General features: G+C 34.5%; 1 protein-coding gene across 3 annotated transcripts; it reads left to right on the top strand.

The window, feature by feature from the left end:
- The first annotated feature begins 688 nt into the window (after positions 1–688).
- On the top strand, positions 689–21,136 carry LOC149820356 (calcineurin B-like protein 10). Of its 3 annotated transcripts, XR_016426553.1 has the most exons (11): positions 690–875; positions 1,021–1,192; positions 1,332–1,414; positions 3,451–3,510; positions 9,513–9,621; positions 9,719–9,771; positions 19,139–19,219; positions 19,304–19,416; positions 20,070–20,541; positions 20,751–20,818; positions 20,914–21,136. XR_016426553.1 is itself a non-coding variant. In XM_089982906.1 (9 exons), exons 1-9 carry the CDS (start codon positions 840–842, stop codon positions 20,122–20,124), a joined length of 762 nt encoding a protein of 253 aa, XP_089839032.1. In that variant the 5' UTR covers positions 689–839; the 3' UTR covers positions 20,125–20,573. The 3 variants fall into 3 exon arrangements, 2 of the variants coding, with proteins under 2 accessions (XP_089839032.1, XP_089839033.1); XM_089982906.1 differs by lacking the exons at positions 20,751–20,818; positions 20,914–21,136 and having other exon boundaries at positions 689–875; positions 20,070–20,573; XM_089982907.1 differs by lacking the exons at positions 3,451–3,510; positions 20,751–20,818; positions 20,914–21,136 and having other exon boundaries at positions 725–875; positions 20,070–20,573.
- The last annotated feature ends 2,402 nt before the right edge of the window (positions 21,137–23,538 follow it).

Here is a 23,538-nt window from a genome sequence, read left to right as displayed (position 1 = left end):
TATGCAACGTGTGTACCATGTGTGCTTCACTCTTTCGTCTCCCTTATTGGTGGTATTTATGGGACAATTTTTCTTGTGTTTCCATCAAACTTGCTCCACCAACCACGTTTATGCCTTACATTGGACTTGCTTTGTCACTGTCACCACACTTGATTAGATTTCTAACTCATATCTTCCCATCAATGCATATTTTCCTCTCTTGGAATTGTAGTCTTTTTTTTTTGTCTTTTTCATTGTTGTCCCATCCAAAGATATGTGGCTGTCAAGCAGGTCACTGCATGCCCACCATGCACCGATCCTGCATATAATGTGTTCGCCTCTAAGAAATGGATCACAATAAAACAAACGAATGCATATTTAAATTGGATTCGGATCCAGTCTTGCCATTCAAATCTCGGACCAAATTTCAACTCTAATACACCGTAACTAGATCGCAGCCGAGTTCAGATCCAGATTTGCTGCACAAAATTCGGATCTTTAACTATTCGTATCATATCCGACCCGTTTCAGCCCATGTGTCATCATCAACCATCATCGCCATGTACAGTGGAGAATTACAACAGTAGCCAGCCGTTTAACGAATACTGACCCTCTCGCGCGGCCGTTCGATTCGCTGACGCATTCCTAACCGTCGGATTTCAATTCCCCTTTGCCATCCCTATTTAAACGCATACAAATTTAAAAATACTACGATTTTAACCGCGACACGGAACCGAGGCTTCATCCTCATCTCTCTCTCTCTCTCTCTCTCTCTCTCGCACGGTTGCAGAAGAGAGAGTTAGAGGTAGGAGGCTGGTTGAGAGTTTTGAACGTTACTTCCTTCCTTCGTTCTCTGATCGATGACTCCTCCGATTGCTCCTCCGATGGCCTACTTGGTACGTGCGATTCGTTTTCCTTTCGTTCTTAGCGTTCTTCTCTCCTTTTGGTGGAGTTTTCTTTCGGAATTTGATGGGTGTTGATCGAATTTAGGGTTTTGCGTGGTCTTCTTCCTCCCCTTCTTCTTCCTCTTGTTTGTTGCAGAGATCGAGCTCATTGACGTTCGGCGAGAAGCTCTGCGGGGCGCTGATTCCGATCGTCGCCATCCTCGACGTGATCATCTGCGCAATCTCCGGGTGCATCGAGCATCAATTCGTTCGGAAGGAACCCCTCCGCTCTCTCAATTACGCCGCGCGTCTTGCTGAGAACACGCCGTGTAATTTCCACTCTCATTCCTTCTTCTTCTACTACGGAATTCGCCTTCGTTTTTATGATCTTTTTGGCCCGCCTTCCTTTCTGAGTCGATAGTCAAGATTTTTTTCATCCTTCTTTCCTGATATCTGTGAATTTTGCAGTTAATGTGAACGAGATCGAGGCCCTGTATGAACTGTTTAAGAAGTTGAGCAACTCGTTGATTGCGGACGGATTGATACACAAGGTGCGGCTCTGGGTGAAACCTTTTCGTCGTTCGGATTGTTGTTTTCTTTGATTGAATTGGTTTTTGAAGCTGCATAATGGAGATCCTGTAGACAATGCATTGTCCTGCAGTCCGTTTCTGTTTTCCTGAATAAAGCAGAAATTTTGATTTAAATACATGGGGAAAGACGTCTAAAAGTGTAAAGTCAATACTCAACCTCTTCAGTTGCCGCAAAATTTTTGTTAAAAAAATTTACATCGAAAAATTTCTTTTCCTTTTCTAATTCAGGCTTTAATGATCCAAAAAATGATAAGCGAAATGAAATTATAGAAAACGGAGGGCACAGGATCAATTGCTGATTTAATGAAAATTCTTTTGCTCAATATGTATGGAAATGAGAATTAAGAAGAGGGAGGGAAGAAGCGGCTGTAATAAATGGAAAGTTTTAGTGATTCCCAAATTAGATCAAGAAGAAGCAGAGGATTCAGGAAACCCATGGGTAATCTTGAGAATGAAGCGAGATACAGACTTAACATTTGAATTTTCAGATTCATAAACAAAGAAGATGCAGATTAAGATGACCTTAAACTATCACATTCAAGAGAGAACCAACTCTTATACTTCTATGATATATACATATTGAAACTTTATTGTGTATACAAAAGCAAGATGCAAACTCTACGAATATGACGCCACATGAGTCTCCAATCGAAAGCACTTGTTCCATTTACGCCACCTTTCTTTTGTTAACTCTATAGGTAAGCTACTACTACCATTATTGTCTTCTATTTTTATTTTCTATTATTGCATCGAATTCCTATTCTTCTTACTCTTTCATCCTTTGCATTTATTCCATAGTGCAATCCACCTTTTATAGCTGAAATTCACTACCACCAGGGATAGAATGAGCGAGGCTTCTCATGAGAAGCTTTGGCTCAGCTTGACGAAAGTTCATTCATTTAATAAACAAGCCGACCTCAAGCTCATTTAAGTTTGTTAAAAATATGAGACATATATGTCTATTTTCTTTCCTTGTTTGGAGTTGAACTGTAGAAACAAAAAAAGCAAAAAAAAATCATTTTGTGTAGTGTAAGAGGACCTTCCTTTCCAAAGAAAGATGATGAGTTTAAATTCTTTCTTGTCCTTTACCACAAAAGCTTAAAAGTTAGCTTTATTGAGTCATCTCAGCTGGAGTCTAGACATGTTCAAGATTATGGATCATGCACTGAGCAAACAATTGGCATAGCTTATGTGTAGACTTAGCTTCCACTAAAATTTGGAAACTTCAAATGCTGGAACTTTGAGTTTGACATCTTATATAATGCTACCATAATGACACTGGAATCACGGATTAGTATAACTCATAAAAATAGTCCAAATTCCTTAATCCAAAAATGTTTATAAGGTTTGGGTTCAGATTGATAGGTTTCTCAAGACAGTAAACAACTTACATGTAACAAATTCTTCTTTCATATATATTTCCCATTGCCCGTCATCTTTCCCTTGGGAGTAGGTGAATATGTTGACAAATAGAAAGGAAAATAATATTCTAGAATAATGTATTTGGAATGTTTTTTTATTTGGGAATTGGCTTATTATATTGTCTTAATGTAGTTCACTTTTCTTTTTCCCATATAATTTTGTGTTTGAGGAGCTAACTTTTAGGGTATGTTTGGTTGCATTGAAATGTGATTTGGAATCTCATGAAAATGAGAGAATGAATATGATTTTCACAGCCAAACAAACATGTGATTTGGAATCTCATGCAAATGAGAAACTAAGTGAATCTCATGTGATTCCAAATCACATGGTGGAATATGTGATTTGAAATCAATATAACTTCAAATCACATTCGATTCCATCTCATGTCATTCCAAATCACATGATATTCAGCCAAACATACCCTAATTGCTAATTCTAACCCTAGATGACTTAATACAAATGTGATTTTTGCTTGCACTTTATGATATATCATGGAGTATGAACTATGAAAGCATTTTTTATGATATCAATGATATGCTTAGCAATTTGAAATAGTCCTTTTCCTTTTCTCCCAGGAAGAGCTTCTGTTGGCATTATTCAAAACTCCATCAAGTGAAAACCTTTTTGTTGATAGGGTAAGGAAATCTTTAGGAGTCTTTTGCTCTTTGTTAACATTCTTGGATTTTCTCTACAGAAATATCTGTTTATGGGATGTTGTATAGTTGAATACTAGTATAGATTGATTGAGTAGGAAGACCATAGGCTTTCAGCTTATGATTCAAATGGCTGGAAGATAGGGAACATTTGTAATTAGTTTTAATTGCTACTAAAGAAATATTCTATGCAAAACATGAGAAAATTTTAGCTGATGTTGTTTGTGTCTGTAGTCTACATTAGTGTAGTGAATTTATTTCTAGTTCTTTGGGATTTTAATCCCTCTTTTTTTTTCTCTTTCTTATGTTACTGTAAATGTCCAAGAATTTTTGGTTCTCTGGGCCACTCTTCATCTATATAAGGGCTTCAAATATTCCTGGTCCACAACAACAACAACAACAACAACAACAACAACAACAACGCCTTCATCCCAAAACAATTGGGGTCAGCGATATGAACCAAAAAAGAAAATCATTTTGGGTCTTCCACATGAATCCTTCTCATCCAATCATTTCTATCCAATGCCATGTCCTCGGTGAGGTTCAAAGCATTCATATCCTTTCCTATCATCTCCATCCAAGTCTTTCTAGGCCTACCCTGACCTCTTTTAACTAATATATTTTCTTATTTCTCCATCCTTCTAACTGGAGCATCATTAGGCCTTCGTCGAATATGTCCAAACCACCGTAAATGATTCTCTCTCATCTTATTTTCAATGGGTGCAACACCTACCTTCTTACGTATATCCTCGTTTCGAATCTTATCTTTTATTGTATTTCCACACATCCATCTAAGCATACGCATCTCAGCTACACTCATTTTTTTAATATGATCTCTCTTGGCAGCCCAACATTCCGTACCATATAGTAAAGCGGGCATAATAGTCGTCCTATAAAACTTTTCCTTCAACCGCAATGGCATTCTACGATCGCACAACACTCCAGTTGCACTCTTCCATTTCATCCACCCAACCTTTATCCTATGATTTACATCTCCATCAATTTCTTCATACTTTTGAATGATAGATCTCAAATATTTGAAACAATCATCCACCGGTATTTCTTGCTCACCAAACTTCACTACACTCCCATCTCTATTTCGTTGCTTACTAAACCGACATTCCATATATTCTGTCTTACTCTTACTCAACTTAAAACCTCTTGCTTCTAATGTTTGTCTCCATAATTCTAACTTAGCATTAACCCCAGCTCTAGACTCATCAATCAAAACAATATCATCAGCAAACAACATTCACCATGGCACATTTTCTTGAATTGATCTCGTAAGCTCATCCATCACTATAGCAAATAGGAAAGGGCTTAAAGCAGATCCTTGATATAACCCAACCGTTATAGAAAAATTGGTTGTCACCCCTCCACAAGTGCGGACATTGGTTACTACTCCTTCATACATATCTTTAATTATACTAATGTACTTAAGAGAAACACCTTTCTTCATCATTGTCCACCAGAGAACGTCCCTAGGTACTCTATCGTATGCCTTCTCCAAATAAATAAAAACCATTTGCAAATCTTTGTTCCTCTCTCTATATCTCTCAATAAGTTGTCTAAGAAGATGTATAACTTCAATAGTTGATCTTCCAGGCATAAAACCAAATTGATTCTCCGATATCATGATAACCTTTCTCAACCTAGACTCAATCACCCTCTCCCAAAGTTTCATAGTATAACTCATGAGCTTTATACCACGATAGTTTGTGCAATCTTGTATATCACCCTTATTCTTATATAGAGGCACCAAAGTACTCTTCCTCCACTCATTAGTGTACTTTCCTCCACTCATTAGACATCTTATTTGTCCGCCAAATCTTGTTAAAAGGATTTGTCAACCATTCTAAACCTTTCTCTCCCAAGCATTTCCAAGCCTCGATAGGTATACCATCTGGGCCAACTGCCCTTCTTAATTTCATTTTCTTTAAAGCCTCTGTAATTTCTTTCTTTTGAATCTTGCACACGAAGTCACGATTCATCTCATGAAAAGGAATGGAGAAGTCTCCAAGATCCTGAGCATGACTTGTTAAATTGTAATTTATAAGACGATGTATTTTCTATATATATTTTATATATATAAAAGAAGATACATATACATATATATATATATTTCATATATGTATATGTATTCATCTACTTGTATATATAAAATATATATTTATTTATTGTATTGGTTGTAGGGGTATTTTAGTCATTTCTATATTTTACGCATATTCATGTTTTTGAATATGATTGTAATTCCTCCTTTTTATTTTTTTATTTTTGTAATTTTTTTCATTTCTTATTTTTGTTTTTTTTATATAATGTTTTTATACACAGTCAGTGGCTGACTGACTGTGTACAATGTACAACAGTCAGCCATTGACTGTGTACACAGTTTTAAAAATATAGACGTTGGGCTGATTCCCAACGTCTCTAATAAGAGCTGCTAGGAATAGCCCAACGTCTCTTAAGTTTGCTTATAAATAAGGGATATGTGAGCCCATTGTATGTATGTATTAGAGTAAGGAGTTGTCTCCTTAAGCTTATAAATATTGTGCATTTATTGCACTTTCTTTGGTGTAAAGCTTATAAACATTGTCCATTTATTGCACTTCTTTTGTGGTGTAAAGCTTATAAACACTATGCATTTATTTTGTGTATTGAGTATTTGAAGTATCAAGTTATTTGAAAACTTGATTGTTTGCAAGGATTCTTCACATGACTTCCATTAAATAGCTTATCAAAATAATATTTTCATCTCTTCTTAATCTCCTCATCTTTGACTAAAACCCTTTGTGTTTCATCTTTGATACATCTAACCATACTCAGATCCCTCGATTTCCTATCTCTCATCTTTACTAGCCCATAAATATCCTTCTCGCCCTCTTTGGTATTCAACTTGTCATAAACCTCCTTATATACCTTATCTCTCGCGTTTTGAACTACTTTTTTAGCTTTCTTCTTTGCTATCATATACTTCTCCAAATTCTCATTATCACGACTCTTAGATTTCTATAACACTCTCTTTTAACTTTAATAACTAATTTGACATCCTCGTTCCACCATGATGTATCCTTACCTAGCGATGCACCGCCTTTAGACTCACCCAATACCTTCTTAGCCACCTTTTTCATGCCACCCGCTATCTTATTCCATATTGATTCTGAATCCTCCTCGAGACACCAATCAGCTTCCTTAACTACCTGCTCTACAAATATTTCTTGTTTAGCTCCTTTCAGTGCCCACCACTTAACTCTAGGATCTATCTTATGTCTATCCCTTTTGCGGCATTGTCTAATTCTAAGATCTAAAATTAAGACTCTATGTTGTGTAGCTACACTTTCTCCCGGTATAACCTTACAATCGATGCAACAACCCCTATCTCTCTTTGTAAGCAGGAAAAAATCTATCTATCTCGTATTAACCCCACTTTTAAATGTTACTAGGTGAGACTCCCTCTTCCTAAACCAAGTGTTTGCTAAGATCATATCATAGGACAAACCAAAATCTAAAATCCTTTCTCCACTTTCATTTTTTTCTCCAATACCATAGCCTCCATGGATACTCTCAAATCCATCCCTACTAATGCTTACATGTCCATTAAGGTCACCACCGATGAAAAGCTTTTCTCTATAAGATATCCCTTGTACTACATCTAAATCTTTCCAAAATTGACACTTAATGGAGTCATCTAAACCTACTTGAGGTGCATAAACACTAATAATATTAATAATATCCGTACCTAATACTAATTTAATAAGTAAAATCCTATCACCCTTCCTACGGACTTCAACTACATTATCTATAAACTCACGACTCATAACAATCCCTACTCCATTCGTATTCCTATTTATTCTTGTATACCAAATCTTATATCCCCAAGGTTCTATCACTTTTGCTTTCGCACCTACCCATTTGGTCTCTTGTAGACATAAAATATCAATCTTTTTCCTACACATAACATCTACTAACTCTACCAACTTACCATTTAAAGACCCTATGTTCCAAGTGGCTAACCTAATTTTATGGTCTTGGACTAACTTCTTTACCCCCACCCGTCCAACAAAGTGAGGGAACCCTTGCCTATTTGACACCACACCTGGGCGCCGGTGTGACGCGTCGCTTCTGGGCGACGACCTAGCAACCCTTGACCATTTATCACTGCCTCCGGGCCTATAGAGTACAACGCGTCGCTCAGTAGGGAACGCCCCCAACGAAATTCTCATATTGGTTCATATTCATAGGGTATGACTAAGTTTTTATGTTGTCTGTCACTAGCCTACCACAACCCTCCTCCTTTATCGGGGCTTGGGACCGGCAGTGTATAACTAAACAGTTATACACAGGCGGAGTTCAAATATTCCTGGTCCACAATTTATGTAAATTTTATGATTCAAAATTTTGTGCTTTTGTGTGAAAAACATGATCCAAGGTGAAACACCTTGCAAACAAACCATGTTGCATCAATATTATAAAAATCATTTCGTATTGTACCATATGGCATGGTGTATCATGAAATCGCTAGTTCATGTGATACTTTATAACCTTCCGAATAGTAAAACATGGTATATCACAATGAATCAGACCGTATCGTATGATGCATGCTATATCATAAGATGCAACCATTTTTTTGTATTGTTTATCGAAAACTTTTACGTAATTTCATTTAGATCCATTTTCATTTTCAATGGCACCTTTCTAAATCAAGAAGACTTTAATAGAGTCCTATTGACCTATTTCATATGATAAGAAAATAAACAAGAAATTTTCTTTTTTAGTTTATTATGATTAGTGAAGACTCGAAAGAGGAAAACTATTATGGAAAAAATACTCATTATTTAATTTTTTTATGCTTGTTGTGATTAATGCAAGTGATCAATAGAAGCCATTGTAAAACACTTTTTTAATACTTAATGTGTATCAAGCCTTTGTTTTTCAAATAGTCTAATACTTTTAAAACCTTTCATGCTTTCATAGTAAATATTTGATAGTTGATGATTTGTTTAATTTTATGTATCGTGACATTATTTTCTTTAATGTTTTTACTTTTTAATGTTTAACCTCAAACCCTTTTGGTCTATGTAATAGATATGCTTTTATGACATTGTGATTATGGTTTTTTTGTTTAACTGTTACATATTTATTCATGTTCTATGCATTTCATAATTAAGTTTACTTAATATTGTAAGTTGGCTGCTCAAATGTGTTTTATTTCTCTACGTAGTCATCTTTTTCTTTTTCCTTTTTTTGGGTGTGTGGGGTGTGTGGAGAGGTGTTATTTTGATTTATTAATCACTGGACTCGTGGATTGTTTAGTGTTATGTTGATGTACTTAGGGTTTAGACTTGTTAATGACTGGATGTGACTTCTATTTCAATTGTCTTTCTTTTGTTAATTTTTAATTGTTACTTAACATGTTTTAATAGTTTACATCTAGGTCTAATTGATGTTCTAGTAGTTTTCATGCATAATGTTTTTAATTTTATGAGTTTTTCCTATTTTTCTGTTATTGCAAAAATTTGTTCTTGTTGTATCTTATGATACAGTTTGATTTACCCATATCTTAGATCCTTTGGATAAGCGTTTCAATATGCTTTGTGCAACATTCTACTAATTACATCTACGTATACAACTTGCACCTATGATTTCCAGCTCAATCGTGCAGTGCCTTAAATAATAGCAAATGTTTACCCTGTATATACAAATAACTTTACAAGGTATGAAAGCATAACTGATAATAAAAAACATAACAAGGTACCCTCTATAAGACTAGTTATATGGAACATAAAAATGGTTTTGCGCTTATGATTCTTCGTGGAAGAACACGCTTGTAACTTCATATTAAACATCTGGTTTTGGTATCTAGTTTACTCGTTTTCTGGGGATTTTTTGCTGTTCTTTCAAATGTTAATAGGGGATAATATTTATTAAGCATTGATGTGTCAGGGTTGGTCTAAACGAATTTAGTCCTTGTTCCTCTTATTTTGTAGGTCTTTGATCTCTTTGATGAAAAAAGAAATGGTGTAATTGAATTTGAGGAGTTTGTTCACTCACTAAGTATTTTTCATCCACATGCTCCAATCGAGAACAAAATTGATTGTAAGAAACCATGGGCCTTATGGAACTCTTTTTTCTTTTTCTGTATTTTGCCTTAGATACTCATTGTGGAAACTTTTTCCTTTGAGATACTTTGCAGTTGCATTTAGGCTTTACGATCTCAGACAAACTGGGTATATAGAGCGTGAAGAAGTAAGTTTCTTCCATATTAATTTTCTTTTTTTATCTCTTTGTATTTTGTCATCATTGACTTTAAACTCAATGTGATACTGCTAGAAGGATGTTCATTTGTAATGTAAACACTTCAATTAGCAGTAGTGTTCCTCCCTACTACGAAAATATGTTCTTTGCTTACCTTGATGCTTGTAATTATTGGATGTTCCTTATTTTTCTGTTGCATGTTTTGTCACATCATATTCTTTGAACTGTACAAGTTGCATATTGGATGTTTTATGAAGATGATTGTTGAGATGCATTCTAATGGTTAACATGTCTCTGTTAATATTGTTTACATGTTCTTTTGTATCATTTTATGCTTAAATTGCTAAGTGCAAAATAGTGATGAGTGGAAGGCAAACGAAGTAGAGAGGATATGGCTGTAATGAAATACAAGTGCTAAAAAACAATGTCACAGAGTGACTATAAGAAGGCACAAATACATAAGCAAGATGTCACTAATGAACCAAATACAATGTGAACTTAAAAAATATAAGTCGCAATATATTAAGAAATGCTTGAAAAAGCGTTGAGAATGGAGGGGGTATTCACCCCTATTTATACAAAGAATGGGACCCAAGGGAGGCTCACATAGAGCCGTTGGGGCTCCCAACAGCTCTAATGTGGGCCCCTTTACATTATTTAACTAAATAATAAAACCAAAAAAAAGAAACTAAAACACAAACCCTAATGGGCATGCATGTTTTACATGGAAAGAAAAGACTAAATTGCCCCTAGTGGGCTTTATAAAAGATAGAAGGAAAAATTTATATATATATATATATATATAATGGTATACATATATTTCAATACCCTCTTTAAATTGACGGTGAGATCACCGAAAGTTTGCTTAGAAGAAAGGAGAACCTAGGGAAAGGTAAAGCTTTGGTAAAAAAATCTGTAAGCTGGTACTCTGAAGTGATGTATGAAAGTTTAATACTGCCTCATAAAAACTCATCTTGAATATAATGACAGTCCATCTCAATGTGATTTGTCTATTCATGAAATGTATGATTGCTAGCAATGTAAATGACACCTTTGTTGTCGCAACATAGCTTCGAAGGAATAGAGATGATAACTTCCATATGTTTGAGCAAACTTCTTAACCAAACAAGTTCAGTTGTAGTGGTGGCCATTGTCCTATACTCGGCTTCTGTGAAAGATAGAGAAACCTTCTGTTGTTTCTTACATCTCCAAGAAATTAATGATTCTTCAAGAAAAACACAATAACATGTGGTAGAAATACGATCATTGGGGTTTTCACCCCAGTGAGAGTCAGTATAAGCAATTAAATTTGGAGACGAAGAAGAAGATAAGAATAACTTTTTTGTTATAGTTTTCTTCAGATATTTGATGATTCGTATAACAATTGTCATGTGAATAGTACTAGGTGTATTTTGGAATTGACTTGCATTGTGTACAACATGAGCAAACTCTGGCCTGATAATAGACAAATATGTTAGAGATCCGATTAATTGACAATAAGGAGTGTGATCTTCTAAAGGAAGTTCATCATTGGCTCTTATCTTAGCATTGATTACTTCTGGAGTCTTTACTTTATTTTCGTCAGTCAAGCCAGACTTAGTAATAATATCTGATAAAGCTTCATTTGAGACAGAACATGTTAAATTGTAATATGAATTTGTCCATTTCTTTATATATATATATATATATACCCGATAGGGGTATATCAATCTTTTTACACATTCTTTTTTTGAGAATATGTTTTGTAATTTATTTCTTTTTACTTTTCTATTTTTTTCTTCTTTTGTTTTTTTATTATTTCAATTAGCCATGAGGGGGCCCACAATATATACATTGGAGCCCCCTCCAACGGTTAGATTTATAACCGTTGGAGGGGCTCCAACGTATATGTTGGAGCCCCCCGTGACTCCAATGCTTGTATAAATAGGGGTCATCCCCCCTTAGTTCTATTAAGCTTCTTGTAATCCTTTTTCATGTTCAATAAAGAAGCTCTTTATTTTTATGCCTTTGTGCATGTCTATACATGCCTTTGTGCACTTGTGAGAGTTCTCCTTATGCATTTGTGCACACTTCTTGTTTTAAGTATTGTGTTTTTGTACACATACTTTCTTTATAGAGATTTTCACGTGGTATCAGAGCAAGGTGCTTGAAGAAAGGTCATGTGGCTATTCACATTATCGGGTGCCTCGAAAGTCGTGCCTTCAACTTATTAGTTGGTATTTGGTGTGAATACTTCTTTACAATCAAAATTCGTGAAGAGTATACCACATCAAGTAAGCTCTAATTACTTATTGTGATACGTATTTTTACCTCTCCTCTCCTCTCCTCTCCTCTCAAGTGGGTGAAAAAGATTTCTATTTTTCTCTTGGCTTCAAACTTTATGAGTCTATCACGTGTGGGCCGGCAACATGGAAGCCCATATAAAAGGGAAAGGGCTTTGGGGCTATGTCCAAGGCTCAATTCTGGAACCAGAGCAAAGAATCACCTTGGTAGAAAGAGGTGAAATTAAGATTCTTGAAGGAGAAGAGAGAACTAAAGCTCTTGAAGAATATAGCAAGAGACATGAGGAGTGAGAAATAAAAAATTTTAAGATCCTATCATGGATTTTTTCATCCGTTGAAATAAGAATCAATGCAAATATTATAAAGTTCAAAAAAGCATCTCAAGCATGAGAATACCTTAAAAAAATATATACTTCAAGGGACTTATCCCATAAATACTACTTTCAAAATAGGGCTTTGACCCTTCTCCAAGGAGAAATGACCATTAGAGAGTAGTTTCTCGAACTTCTATTTGGGATGAGCTTGCCATGCTCGAACCAAAGTGAAGCGGAGAAGTCATAGAACTTTGACATAAGCAATTAGATGTAAATGTTTTGTTCTTACAGACAAAAATGATAAACTCTCACCAAAGGTTATTCCTTGTGCTTTTCTTGGTTATTCTGAAACACAAAAATGGTTTCGATGTTATGATACTAAAAATGATAAACTATATGTCTCAAGAAATGTAATTTTTTTGGAAAATGTTAGTGGTTTTGAAAAAAATAAACTGCATATAGAAAATGTCGACTATTCCTTCATTTTTGAATTGTTATCTAGAATTGATGATAATTCTAGTGATGATGAGTTAACATATAATGATATTAGTGATAATGAATTGGATGAAAACAACAATGATTCCAACCCATCTACCTCCCATCATCAAGAAGGAAGAACATCTAGTGATCCTATCACTTATATACATAGAGATAGAGATACTTTTAGAAATGCGATTGAACAATATAGTGAACCTAGTGAATCTACCTCCACATATGATATAAATTCTAGAAGAACTGAAAGAACTAGGAAAATTTTCTCTAGATTTGTATCCTTTGATATATTTTCACCTAAATATAGAGTCTGCCTTAGTGTCATTCACTCATATTTTGAACCAAGAAAATTTGAGGAAGCCAAAAAGTGTGTCGAATGGAGAGAAGCCATGAAGAATGAACTCAAAGCTCTCAGGAAAGCTAACACATGGGAATTTCAAACTCTTCCCAATTAAAAGAAAACTATAAGATGCAGATGGGTATTTAAAGTCAAAACCAAGAGTGATGGATCCCTTGAAAAGTATAAAGCTCGCTTAGTTGCAAAACGGTATGGTCAAGAATATGAAATTGACTATGAAGAGACATTTGCTCCAGTAGCACGTATGGTCACTGTCAGATGTCTCATCACTATTGCGTCAATTAAAAACTAGAATATTTTTCAAATGGATGTCAAAAATGCTTTTTTGATTCTGGATCTTAATGAAGAAGCCTATATAGATGCTCCACTAGGTATGAAAAATCCTAAAAGTAAAGTTCTTCGTCTTCGAAAAGCTCTTTATGGTTTGAAGCAAGCCCCCAAGGCTTGGTACGATAAATTTAACAATGTAATGTTAGAAAATGGTTTTTCTTCATGCTATACTGACACTGCATTATTTACCAAGAAATCTGATTCTGGAATTGTTATATTATTATTATATGTTGATGACATGTTAATAATAGATGACGATACCAAAGGAATCAAGAGTATTAAATCTATTAACAACAAAATTTGAAATGTCTGACTTAGGTTTTCTGACATATTTTTTGGGAATTGAGGTCACCTATTCTCATAGAGGTTATTTCTTATCTCAAACTAAACTTGTTTGTGAGATTATTGACAAATCAAGAATCACAGATGACAAGGTCTGCGAAACTCCTGAAATAGTGGGTTTAAAGATGAAGATTGATGATGGGATTCTTCTAAAATATTTCACCCTGTAGGAGGTATTTTTGTCTTCTTCTTCTGAATTAAATTTAATTGTTTATATTGACTCTGATTGGGGAGGTAACCCAAATAACCGTCACTCCACCATTGGTTTTTGAATTTTTTAGGAGAATCCTTAGTTTCTTGGAGATGCAAGAAACAACAGAAAGTATCACTCTCATCCACCGAATCTGAGTATAGAGCCATGGAAACCACTACCATGGAAATTGTTTAGATTCAAAGATTGCTGGAAGATATGAATGTACGAGTTCAAGGGCCCACCAAACTATGTTGTGATGGTAAAAGTGCAATCTACGTTGTCAAAAATTACATATTTCATGATCGCACGAAGCATATTGAGATGGATTTTTACTATGTTCGTGAAGAATATCTAAGAAAAGTTATAGATCTTCCTTATGTAACATCAGAATATCAACTAGCAGACTTCTTCATGAAGGCATTCTCTTCTCCTAGATTCAACTTTCTTCTTGGTAAACTTTTGGTTATTTCACCCTAAGTTTGAGGGGGGGTGTTAAATTGTAATATGAATTTATCCATTTCTTTATATATATATATAGAGAGAGAGAGACATATACATATATATATATAGATATATATGTATATGTATCTATCTAACTATATATATGTATGAATACCCGATAGGGGTATATCAATCTTTTTACACATTCTTTTTTTGAGAATATGTTTTGTAATTTATTTCTTTTTACTTTTCTGCTTTTTTCTTTTGTTCTTTTATTATTTCAATTAGCCATGAGGGGGGCCACAATATATACATTGGAGCCCCCTCCAGCAGTTAGATTTATAACCGTTGGAGGGGCTCTTACGTATATGTTGGAGTCCCCCCATGACTCTAATGCTTGTATAAATAGGGGTCATCCCCCTTTAGTTCTATTAAGCTTCTTGTAAGCCTTTTTCATGTTCAATAACGAAGCTCTTTATTTTTATGCCTTTGTGCATGTGTATCTGTGCCTTTGTACACTTGTGAGAGTTCTCCTTGTGCATTTGTGCACACTTCTTGTTTCAAGTATTGTGCTTTTGTACACATACTTTTTTTTATAGAGATTTTCACAGAACATATCTCCCACGAGAATATCTCAAAAAAAACAAGATCAGTCATATCAAAAGATTTTTTAAGCATAACTTTAATTTCTTCAATTTCCTTTTGATCATTACTAGCAATGATCATGTCATCAACATACAAAAGAAAAATAATAATAGAGGTACCTATAGATCTTATAAACAAAGCAGTGTCAGTGTAACAGGATTTAAAACCAAATTTTAATATGGTATTACTAAATCGATCATACCATGTTTTAGGGGCTTGCTTAAGCCCATACAAATCCTTTTAAAGTTGAAGAACCATACAATTTTCAATAGTCAAACCGGGAGGATGATCCATGTACACTTCTTTATTTAAATTTTCATTTAGAAATGCATTTTTAACATCTAGTTGATAAATAGGTCATTTTCTAATAGATGCTACTGTAATTAAAGTCCTAACTGTGGTCGTACGGGCTACTGGAGCAAATGTCTCCTCATAATCTATTTCATATTCTTGAGAGTATCCTTTTGCAACTAATTGTGCTTTATGTCTTTCTAGAGACCCTTCACTTTTTGTTTTGATCTTAAAAACCCATCTACACCCTATAGTCTTCTTTCCCTTAGGAAGAGGTTGAATTGTCCAAGCATGAGCTTTATGCAGTGCATCTAATTCTATCTTCATGGCTTTTACCCACTCGTTTATTTTTAGTTTCATTGTAGTTAGATGGTTCATGATATGAATGGATAGCTAGAAGGCAAGCCCTATAGTTTAGAGTAAAAGATTCATATGACACGAATCTAGTTGGAGATCTATGAATTCGTTTGGATCTTCTAACACTAGTTTCCTTAATATTTGTTGATTGATTATATCTTACAAGGTCACATGGTTGCTCCCCAGTATCTCGTCTAGAATAATGTAAAAGATTTTGAGATGGTTCTCTTTTTTCACTAGTCATTAATAGACTCAAAATTTTCAATGTTATTAACAATTTCATTATTTGATTTAGGTAATAAATCAAATAAAAAAGCATACTAGGTTTCTTCCTTGGGTTTTTCAAAATCAAATCTGTTTTCTTTTTCAAGAAAAATAACATTTCTAGAAACATAAAGTTTGTCATTTGTTTGATCATAGCACCGATAGCTTTTTTGATTCTTGGCATATCCAAGAAAGACACATTTTATGGCTTTGGGAGATAATTTGTTATATTTTTCAAGAAGCACAAAACATTTACATCCAAATACCCTTAGTCTTTTCAAGTCAGGAGAAATTTCAAAAAGTTTTTCAATTGAAGATTTGTTTTCCAAGACTTGAGAAGGCATTCTATTTATTAGATATACTCCAGTAAGTGCAGCTTTGGCCCTAAATTGTTTTGGAACATTTTTTGAAATAAGAAGGGTTCTAGCAGTCTCAATAATGTGATGATGTTTTCTTTCGAAAATTTCATTTTGTTGAGGAGTCCTTGGACAAGAGCGTTGGTATAAAATTCCATGATTTTTTAGATATGATTGAAATTCATTTGAAAGAAACTCTCCCCCCTAAGTCAGAGCGAAAGACTTTAATATTTGTTTTAAATTGGTTTATAACAAGGTTATGAAAATTTTTGAAACACGAAAAAACTTCTGATTTAAGCTTGAGGAAAAAAATCTAAGTATGTCTACTAAAATCATCTATGGATGTAACATAATATGAATATCCTCCCTTTGACATGACAAGAGCGATACCCCGTACATTCGAGTGCACCAATTCAAATATTTCACTAAATAAAGAAGTTCTTGATCCAAAAGGTATCATTTGCATTTTTTCAAGTATACAATCTTTGTATACAACATCTTTATCTTTACAAAAAAATTCAAAAATGAAAAATGAGATAATTTAGATATACTTGGATGTCCTAATCTTTTATGCCAAAAGTCGAAATCTATGTCTTTGACATGATTACAAAAAGAGTTTTGGGGTATACATAAAAAGTTCATATAATAGAGATCTCCTCTTCTATGGCCTTGTCCAATCAACTTCCCTGACTGGAGATCCTGCACCCAACAAGCCTTAGATAAGAAGAAAACTTTACACCCATTATCAGAAATTTGAGAAAATGAAAAAGGTTTAAATCTAATTTTGGAATAACCCGTAGGTTTGGAACAAAAAAAATTTTGAAGTGTCTTTGAGATTTTCTATACTTTTGACTTTAAAAGAAGTGTCATCTGTGGTTGATACACATGAAAAGTATGAATTGGTGCAATCGGATAGTAGGGATTCATTATAATATCATATGAAAAGATGCTCCTGAATCCAAAATCCAAGTGGACTTACCTGGAGAAGAAGAGGACGATATGGCGACACCAGATGTAGAAGGAGTCGCTTTAAGGATGTGTGAAACAACCTCCATTATTTGAGCAATTGTCAGATCATTGAAATTGCCTTCTTTCTTGATATCTTGAGTTTCTTCACTTAGAGCGGCTACCTTCTTAAATTTGGGACAATCTGGTCTTATGTATTCTCGTTCTTTACAATGATGACAAATGATTTTGCCCTTGTATCTACTCTTGTATCCTCCATGATGTCCTCCATTGTTTTTTCTCTTAAAATGAGGGGGGGTATATGTTTTTACAAAGTTTCTGGGTCTTGCCATGGCAAGAACCTCATCATTTGACTTGTGGATGCCAAGTCTTGTTTCTTCTTGGCAAATTTGCTCAAGAGCATCACTTATAGAAGGAATTGAGGTCCTATGAAGTAAAGAGGACCTAACTTGTTCAAATTCCGGTCAGAGGCCATAAAAGAAAGATAAAAAGTTCTCTTTCTATTTGAGCTTTTCTTATTTCAATAGTTGAACCTTCTCATTTAGGTTGTAACATGGCTAATTCATCCCAAATAGGGGATAAAACCCCATAAAAATTTCTCACGCTTTTGTCTCCTTGTTTTGCATTACGTACCTTATCTTGAAGATAATATAGTCTAGCCATATCCTTTTGAATAAAGGAGTTCTTTAAGAAGGCCCATGTGAGCCTTCTTGAATTTTATGATGTTGGTGGCAATCTTAAATTCCATGGTATTCATAAACCATGAGAAAATTTGAGCATTGCTTGCTTTCCAATCTTCCAACTTGTCTTGGTATTTTTGTAAAGCTTTTTCTTTTTCTTTTTCTTCTTCGGACAATACTTTGACTTGATCTCCTTCTCTTCTAGTTAATTTGAGTTGGGGTTCGTTAGTAGAACCACTAACAAAACCCCATAGCTTTTTGCCTTTGATGTGATTTTTCATTGCCGTCTCCCACGTCAAATAGTTCTCATTTAGCTTGTATGTGATGACTGAGGCAAAGTCTCTTTCTCCCATAGCGACTTGCGAAGATTTGAATAGAAGAATGACTAACACGAGCGTGAGGAGCACTTACCACAAGAGGATCACTAAGGAAGCATTTTCAAAAAGACGTTAGCTTTGATACCATGAAATGAAACAAGGGTGCATGAATACAATGCCAACAAAGAGCTACACAAATGCACAACAACAATGTGGTCTCTAATGGACCGATCACAATCTCATAAGAGATAAAATACAAAAACAGTAATAAGGCATAAAAGCCTATTGAAAAACAAAGTGAGAAGTTGAATACCACAGCAAATGCTTTATAAAGGCACACTTACAAAGTAGAGGTGAGGCTCTATTTATAGAGCCTCACCTTTAATGAATGGGAGGCAGTCCAATAGACGTTGGACTGTCTCCCAACAGTCAAAAGAACTGACACAGAAACAGACAAAAAACAGAAAATAAAGAATAAAAAAGAAACAGAAAAATTTACATTTCAGTCTCTAGTGGACTGTTCTAAATATAAAGGACAAAAATACCCTTGTCGGATATTTGTATACATTTAATTTTAATATATATATATATAGAGAGAGAGAGAGAAATTCCTGGATTTGAACTTACATAATGCATCATAATTTGTTGTTGACTGACATTTTTGTGGTGTACTGCCCCGTCATGCCATGTTTGATTGTCGACTGATTGATAAATTGAGCTCTTTTGGCAGGTAAAGCAAATGATAGTCGCCATTCTGAATGAGTCAGATACGTTACTGTCAGATGAACTTCTTGAAGCTATTATTGATAAGGTAGATATATAAATATGAGGCATATGGTCCATCGTTAAATATATAGAATGATGAAGTATATCACTTGATCAATTTGTTTTTCAGACTTTTTTGGATGCTGATGCGGACATGGATGGAAAAATTAACAGAGAAGATTGGAAGAATTTTGTTATGCAACGCCCTTCTCTTTTGAAGAACATGACTCTACCTCACTTAAAGTATGCTAATTTTCCTTCTTACTCTTCATTATTCCATGTGACAACAAATATCATCATATAAAGGATCCTTTATTCTGTTTTCTCATTGAATCCAAAGTGCCGATCTTTGCATTTACTATTAACTTCTGAAGCAGGTTTTGTCTAGACTAAGCAGCCATTTGATAAAACCGAGCAACACCAAAGAGCGGTTTATTTCCCGTTGGTTAAATTCATCACTTATAGAAATTGAGATCATCCTAAATGTTTTGCAGATGATTGTAATTTGCAACTGGACTGCATAGTGTGAAATTTTGGTCAGGATGTGTTCCACAAACTTGTTGGGCTAGGAATTGACATATACTTTTCTCCCTGTTGCTGAAATGGAACATAACATATTGCCCATTGCTGTCCCTGTTCTGATGAAGGGAGGCATCAAGTGATCTCTTCTTTCTTTCCTCCAGTAGTTATGTTCTTAAGAAAATGTTAATTATTTATTATGTGGGGACTATGTGCTGTTTCTTAGTTGTTACGTCATATCATAGGATGTGTTGTTGACCATCATTTGATTTTTGTGCTAGCCATAAGAAACAAAATCTTGCTTATATCTGCAATCAGATAAATTGATCAGGGCATTTGTATTAGCTGTTTGCTTATGTATTTGAGCATGCACGTAGGGACGTCACTACCGCCTTCCCGAGTTTTATCTTCCACACTGAAGTTGATGACTAGAAGGAGTTGACCAGGTTCTGGAGGCTTCTGAGTGCTTGAAGTCAATGAATCATGATGACATGATCACTTGAAACCAAATAGGCAGTAACAGCCCGACTGATGAAAGATGGTCATGCATTTTTCCCTGATGCTGCTGTCCTTTGAATTGTGCAATTCAACTCCATTTTGAATGGTGCTGCTGACAGGTGGCTATTTTGCTCTCAAGGTATCTTCGTTAATTTATTGGGGTCCATCTGCAATTTTGAGCTGTGTAATTCTGGTCAGCATGCCATATTAAAATATGTACGTTGTGAATATGGCAGCATTCCGTTTCCCAAGTATTCATTTTTTGGATCTCATTAGTTCTGCCGGCAGTACAGCCCTGGCCAATTTGTATCATGGTTTTGGATTCTTCAATTGTACATTGCTTTCACCAAGGTAAATAAATAATAGAACAGCATGACCTTTTGTCAATGTGGGATTTCGCCATTTATCATTTATCTGACAATTATGTGATTGTGCAATGTGAAAGCACAACCTTATCCATGTAAACAAACATTTAAGAAAGACTGTTGTGATAAGCTATTTTAAGCATGTCAGCACTCATACCCCTCATCGAGAGACTTACGGAAAATATGCATTTATAGATGACCTGTGCTGCACATTTGTTGTATTTCGCACCCACAAACATGGCTGGTATCCAAGTTTAGTTCTGGTATGTTTTATAGCCATTTTAATTGCAAAGTGCTTTCAAACTAGTGTTTGCTGTCTTCAGAAATCGATTAGCAATGACTGTTCTGTGTTTTGCAGATTATTTTGGAAATAGTAGCATGCAATGACGTGTTAAGAGCCTGTTAAGAACCTGGTCAAAATACTCTCTTTTGTCTTCATAATCATTTATCTTTTGTTATTCTTCTGTATTATTTTTCAAATTGCCTTTTATTCTGTTACTTGTTAGCGTTTGGCACTTGAGGCCATCAGATTTGTATAATATTCTCTGATCTCTATGTATTTAACTTTCGTTTATCATGATAGTGGTCCTTCCACATCTGGCAGTTTTGTTCTGTTGTTTCACTTGGTCATGCCTATATTCAGATGGTAATTTTCGCTAATTTTCTCCTTTGATGCTCGTTTCACCTAGGGACCATTTGATTACATGCAGAAACTTGCCAAACGTAGAAGGTTTCCTTGAAAATAGGTAGGATCCTGCTAGTTTTCTCAGAACTCCGCAAAGAAACAACTTTTCCAGAAAAAAATTGTACAAAAAAACAACCTTTTGTTAAAGAAGGCTGTCGGACTTTTTTCTCCAGAAAGTTCTCTTTGCACACTCTGTAAGCATTAATTTTGTTTTACATCAGCACATAAGAAAGTTTGGCTGAGAAAAAAAAAACTGGATAAACTTGTATCATGGACAAAATTCTTTGAGGTGTAGTGTTTATGATTGGATATATATATTGATTTTAAGTAGAGACCAAGTTAAAATAAACATAAGTATTCAATATTAGGGAAAACAAGCTATAAACTGATATTAGCTGATGCATGATAAGCATAATTATTACTCAAACTGTTACTAAGATTTCGTATAATGGAATCGGAATGGATTCTCTTGGCACCATGGCAAGGAAATTTCTGAAGAGGCCCAACTCAAAGGCTGTACATATTGAATAGAAGGCTTCCTCTCTTTATTGTGGCAACTGCTATTCAATATGCTAGTCCTAGAAGTCTATCAACACCTGATGAATTGTGAACTCGTTTCTAATGATGAGCCTCAAAATTTGTGCCCCTCTGATAAGACTTGTAATTTATTGGTGATTATGAATAAATGGTAAAAGGTACCTAAAAATGCCGGTTTGCTTATAACATGAATAGATAAATAAATATCTTGTGACCTACTTAATTGATAGAAACATTGTCTTGCTTTGGTTCTATTCTAATCGATTGGATCAATGTAAAGTTTCATACTTGTCACTCGACATTGTGTGTCACAAGTACTCTTTCTCAAAACAAAAAAAAATTTGTCAAAAGTAATCACCATTTTGTCCGGGTGTCCCTGATGACATGCACCGATATGCTGATTGGGACATGGCGATTATTTTAATACTTTTATTAATTTTTATTACCTTTTAATAATATTTATTTAAAAAGTATTTTTAAATATTAAATATCAAAAAATAGGTTCTATTGATGAAGAATTAAAGAATAGAAAATAAAAAAAAATTGTCCATATGTCTCATTTTTGAAAAAAAAATCAAACTTGCGAGTCGAATGCTCTGAAACTCTTCTCGCATTTGACTTTTCAAATAAACCTGGTTCCTTTAAGAAGCAACTTGGTCATTGGCAGGGCAATCCAATAAAAGTCTTGGATGAACCGTATGTAGTACCTTGCTAAACCCAGAAAACTACAGATTTTACTGATATTTGTCTATGGCTTTCAATCTAGACTTGTCATCACCTTCAAAGTTAAGCGAAACAGGCATATGTAATCCAACATCTAAAGAATATTCATAACTAACTCATCAAAATTTCAATAAAGTGATTAATTACCTTGAAAAGATTCACTGATACATTATTTTTAGAAATGACATGGCTCAAGAACATGATTTTATAACTTAGCATAAAGCTTATGCTTTTTAAGGGCCTCCAAAATGATCTTCAGGTGATCCTTGTGACAGTCAATAACTTTTTATGATATACACGGAATATTGACCTTGCACTAGGGATATAAATTGTTTGGATTTAAACGGATTCAAATTCAAATAGTGAAAAGCTCATACCAGATTTTGCTTTTTTACATGTAAATGGATTTGGATATGTCAAATTCTGATATTTTTTTAATTTGGTAGCAAAAAATCAAAACCATATCGGCATCCCTGCTTATAATAGTATATGGTTTTGGCTTATCAAATGCAACTAAACAGAACTGAAATCGGTTGGATATCAGATAAAATCCATTTCATTGACATCCCTACCTTGCACACTTTAATGATTTAAGTAAAATGGATTTTTAGTGAAATTGACCTGCTGGTAATGTCCAGCTTTTGCTGTATAGAGGTTTCACATTAAGAATAAGCTAATACCTAGGAAGCTCTGTATTCGGAAAATCTTCCTAATCAAATCCGTTTGGCATATTCTTCTTCCGTACTTTTAAAAGTTGATCCTTCTGCATTGCCAAGTAGAAACGTGGATGATAGAGATGATTACTTTCAAACTTGTGCAATACTAAATCAAGTATCATGATAAATGAATATAATATATGACTTGCTATTTTCTTTTTGAGAAAGGTAAAATTCATTAAAAGAGTAAAGCATAAACAGAGTAGCCTCCTGACCATAGTGACAAATATCGTGAGATTTATGAAAATATAGCAATAATCTCGTGAGAAATTGCCTGTAAGTTTAAAATGGCAATTTCTCGTGAGATTTTCAAAATATCATG

This window comes from Nuphar pumila, chromosome 12, assembly GCF_984573655.1.
Source record: "Nuphar pumila chromosome 12, dmNupPumi1.hap1.1, whole genome shotgun sequence".
NCBI classification, from domain to species: Eukaryota; Viridiplantae; Streptophyta; class Magnoliopsida; order Nymphaeales; family Nymphaeaceae; genus Nuphar; species Nuphar pumila.
This window is presented reverse-complemented; position numbering and strand designations above follow the sequence as displayed.